Here is a 4287-nt window from a genome sequence, read left to right on the forward strand (position 1 = left end):
GCTACACAAAAGGATTGTGAATGGGAGGCAAATGAAGACACTCTGGGGTACAAATTCATTTGAAGTGCTATTTGGAGGCTCTTATTAAGAGGGTTTCTTGGAGATTAGGCTCTTCTTTGGGTGGCACGTCTTGACGTTCACATTCAGGGCTTTTGTCGGCATTGAGAGTTACGGTTTCTTTTTCCATCTGATGGAGAGAGCTACTAAATGGAATTAGCGGACTAATTCAGTCTCATAAATGTCAGTCGGTTTGAGATCTTTTAATTCGAGATCAGCTGGTGCATCATGCATGGAGCTTTTTGAAGGAGAGGAGGCTGTGTATTGTGGAGAAGTACGAAGTTCACCCACATCTTACATTACTTCCATTCTTGCATGACTTCAGATGGGGTTACTGATCCTATTATGGAAAAGAAACCCTTCTTGATTTTGAAATATTTTCCAACTTGCTTCCGAAACAGTGGAAATGCTGTAAACATCATAACACCACACTTGTAGCACATTTATTTGTTAGGTTTGTTGTCTTTTCAAGTTAGATATTACGTTTTGTTTTCTATTATCAACAAACTAAGTTAATTTAGGCAAAAGAAATGTAACTGAAAGTCAGATATTAAACGGCCTTTATATTGTGATCTTCCATGCACTATTGTCCTATGTGAGTTTTCTCAATAAAAGAAAACTGCATAAGCTGGACAGCGTTGTCCCATAAAAAGCTAATTTGTCTCGGTATCATTGAGGAAAAATAGATACATATATTAACAGATTACATTGTTACACTAAATTAGGAGAAACCTACTTTTAAAGCGCAATCGGGCTTACACCAATGAAAGCGCCATCAGTGACGTTCACGTGAAAAAAAGCCAAAGAACAGTGCGAGACGCGCCGAAGCTCTGACGCGGTTTTCTGCGGCGCCTCATGGCGCGCGCAGATATAAACCCGAGCGCGCACTGTGCGCTCAGAAGAACAGAGGACACGGCACAGGAGGGCGCGCAAAACTCTGCTCAAATCATTGGAAATGTAAGTACACTGACTGAAATACTCTTCTGAAATTTCCAATCAGTGCAAATGATCTGTAATTTTTGTTTTTGTTAAGCAACTTTGTGTTTTTAACAATGAATTTCCTCTTAAGTTGGGAAACTTTTACGTTTGGATGACTGAAATGAAGGAGACCAAGAGTGTTTGTGAAAATGTTTCTGCTTCGTGTTGTGCCAGATGCATCCTAACTTGGTCAGCTGGCTGGGGACCCTGGGGTTCCTGCTGTGGGCGCTGCTCTGCCTTGGAGCCTTAACAGAGGGGTATCCAATGAAGCCAGAGAACCCAGGAGAGGACGCTCCTGCGGAGGAGCTGGCCAAATACTACTCAGCTCTGAGACACTACATCAATCTCATCACAAGACAGAGGTGGGAGCATGAGTTTTCTCAAAATCAAACAAACAAAAAAGAAAGTTTTAATAAAAGTAAATATTTGCTTTAACTTTTATGATCAAGTAAGAAATACAGTTTGTCACTGTTGCTGATTAAGTGACCGTGATGGCTTATTGGGGACTGGTTTCAACAGGTTTCACGTTTATCTTTATTGAGGTATTCACATTCCTTCTCAAAGATAAACCGTCATTGCCAGCAAGCTTTGTCACATTACAGTTTTGAGCTTCTCTCTGAATGTCGGGGATTTGGATGCCTCTGCAGGCATTTAGCCGCGGGGAGACCAGTTGTCAGATATATAACTTATCATCTGAAGCCCAGAAAGAGAAATGCGACCACCTGCCACGCGTCACATCTGTGTCTCATGGCCTGACATCTGGCTTCAACATAAAACGATGCATAGAAATAAAAAGCCTTTGAAACTCTAATTTTCTGTCTTGTCTGCTTGTGTGTCTCAGGTATGGGAAGAGGTCCAGTCCTGAGATTCTGGACACACTGGTGTCAGAGCTGCTGTTAAAAGAAAGCAAAGACACACTTCCACAGTCAAGGTGTGTATGTTTCTTTGAGTTTAAGCGTCCGTCTTTTTGTCCCCTCAAGCTCATATAGACTCTTGCGTCTCTCTGCAGTTACAACCCATATTTGTGGTGATGTAATCACCAGTGTCGGCCCTCACTCTACCCTCATGCCTTCAATAACTACTCTGACCTGCCCCTGTCACTTCTCCGAGTGGTCGACCATTCGTCCTTGCAGATCAACTATACCGTCAGCACTGCTCATACACTGACACGTGCCATTCTACTGTAAATAACTTCTTCTAATTCATTTTCAGTGACGGAGAATTGAGGAGAGGCGTGTTGATTGTATTGTATAGTTGTGTTATTAAAAGCTCACTGTTTGAACCAAAGTTTGGACCACTTATTGATGGCTTGAGTTTATTGCTTAAGGGAAAAATTCAAGACATTGCACTGTTGGGTCATGTGTGGAAATAGTGTGACCAAAGAGCACTGATGGGCACGGGTTTATGTGACCTGTAGAGTATTTTCGCCCCTGAAATATAATAAAAAAAAACATGATGTATAAACAGAATTTAACAACAACAGCAAAATTAATTAAAAATGAAAAATAAAACAGATTTTATAAAATCAAACCATGTCACGATTCCGAGTAAGTGTAAAACACTTTTTAGGAAACACCAGTGTTCAAAAGCTCTTTGACCTGCCCTTCTGTATGAAAGATGCTTTACAAACAAAGCTGTCTGGCCTGAAGTGTAACTGTGTGAAATAAAGTTCTTGCAATATTCATAAAGATGTCGTGTCTATTCTTTGTGGTTATGTGGGCATATAAAAACATTTGTATTTATCTATTTAGTAGACTTTCTTTGGTTTGCTATGATACAGAAGCTCATTAAACTTTGAACAAAAGCAAGAGAACAGGTCAAATGTGGATAAGATGGCATATAACCACACATATTCACTCCAAAAACAAATTTAGAATTTAGAATTCAGCTATTAGAGATAATTTGAACTGTTGGAGGAAGAGAATCCACACCCTCACATGCAAAGAATGGAATAAAAAAACCTTGCTGAAGCTGAACCATGACCTCCCTGACTGCAAAAACAATACACCTTTATGCAGCCCTAAACTGTTTGGGCCACATTTATTTATGAATTTGAATGATTTACAAGTATTTTTATTAACACTATGATTATACGCTTCCTCATGCACACAGTGCAGAAATGGTTGATTACTGTGTGCTAAACCGTATGAGCTGAAGCTGCTGTTGCTGTCCTGCTCTGAATCTGCAAGTACATTCATGCACTTTCTTGAGTCTTTGTGAGAGTGCACATGACAGGCGGTCACATAAAATAAATCTAATCTAACATTGAATCTAGTAAAAGGATGGCTAATGGCGCTCTCTTGTGGCCATGTGGATAAACACCTGGCATCAGAATGCTACAATAAAAAGGAGACACTCAGTTTTAGTCTAGGGCACTAATTCGATTAAAAAACTACGGTAGATATAGCAGCCACAAAATCACATTCATAATATAAAAGGAAGACAGAAAACTAAAAACTGAAGATTTATCCACCAAGAGGCAAATACTAGGAGGTGAGGGGTTGGTAGGTTCATGGAATTTATTTTTAACATTATTGGTTAAAAGGTTTCTCCACCATCTGCTTTAATATATTTGATAGGAGCTCCACTTCTGACTGGCAAAATTATGAATTTGATCATATATGGGACACATTGAGGATCAATAATGAGGTCAAATGAAAATATTACGTTTCATCACATAAGAGCTCCATGATCCATTTAATTTATTGAATTGACATTATGTAATTCATTGCTTTTTTTTTTTTGCTTAAGGCTAAATATGAGCAGTGTTTTGGAGTTTTTATTATCATTAATGCTTTAAAGGGATCAATTTAAAAATTTATTGTTAGCTTGATTTTGTGACACTTTAACACTGGCAGTTGATTTGTTTTTAGACCTTTAACTTATTGTTTACTTTTTGTATGAAAAGAACAAAAAAAAGTCAGTTTTGAACACAAGCATTAATCAGAAAGAATTACATGAAACAAAAGTGGGAAAATCCAAATGCTGCCAGTCATGTTTTTGTTAAGAAAAAATACATAATCCAATCATGTGATCAGCAAAAGAGCTATTTGCTTTGACATTAAAATTGAAGTGCCATTTTAAGCCAATTTATTTGGTAACAATAAAATATGTGTCCACCTTTATTCCACAAATCTGTGACAACCAGATAGTAAAAAGCAAAATTTTAATTTAGTTAAAACAATCTCACAGTGGTTTATACAAATCGTTTGTACTACATAATCATGCAAAACACTCAGTCTTTATTTCATT

At 38.0% G+C, this 4287-nt stretch overlaps 1 protein-coding gene across 2 annotated transcripts; it reads left to right on the forward strand.

Moving 5' to 3' along the window:
- The first annotated feature begins 860 nt into the window (after nt 1–860).
- Nucleotides 861–2723, forward strand: npy (neuropeptide Y). 2 transcript variants are annotated; one of them, XM_011480646.4, is made up of 4 exons: nt 861–1014; nt 1210–1397; nt 1877–1966; nt 2045–2723. In XM_011480646.4, exons 1-4 carry the CDS (start codon nt 913–915, stop codon nt 2064–2066), a joined length of 402 nt encoding a protein of 133 aa, XP_011478948.4. In that variant the 5' UTR covers nt 861–912; the 3' UTR covers nt 2067–2723. The 2 variants fall into 2 exon arrangements, with proteins under 2 accessions (XP_011478948.4, NP_001116379.1); NM_001122907.1 differs by lacking the exon at nt 861–1014 and having other exon boundaries at nt 1207–1397; nt 2045–2319.
- Nucleotides 2724–4287: the final 1564 nt, after the last annotated feature.

The sequence above is a fragment of the Oryzias latipes genome, chromosome 11 (assembly GCF_053564925.1).
Source record: "Oryzias latipes strain Hd-rR chromosome 11, Olatipes_Hd-rR_3.1".
Taxonomy (NCBI): Eukaryota; Metazoa; Chordata; class Actinopteri; order Beloniformes; family Adrianichthyidae; genus Oryzias; species Oryzias latipes.

Excerpts from the sequence above, each read along its gene's own strand:
- npy (XM_011480646.4), top strand. The coding sequence starts at position 913 with ATGGCGCGCGCAGATATAAACCCGAGCGCGCACTGTGCGCTCAGAAGA. Across the intron at positions 1,015-1,209 it reads CTGCTCAAATCATTGGAAAT|ATGCATCCTAACTTGGTCAG; the intron begins GTAAGTACACTG and ends GTGTTGTGCCAG. Across the intron at positions 1,398-1,876 it reads AATCTCATCACAAGACAGAG|GTATGGGAAGAGGTCCAGTC; the intron begins GTGGGAGCATGA and ends TGTGTGTCTCAG.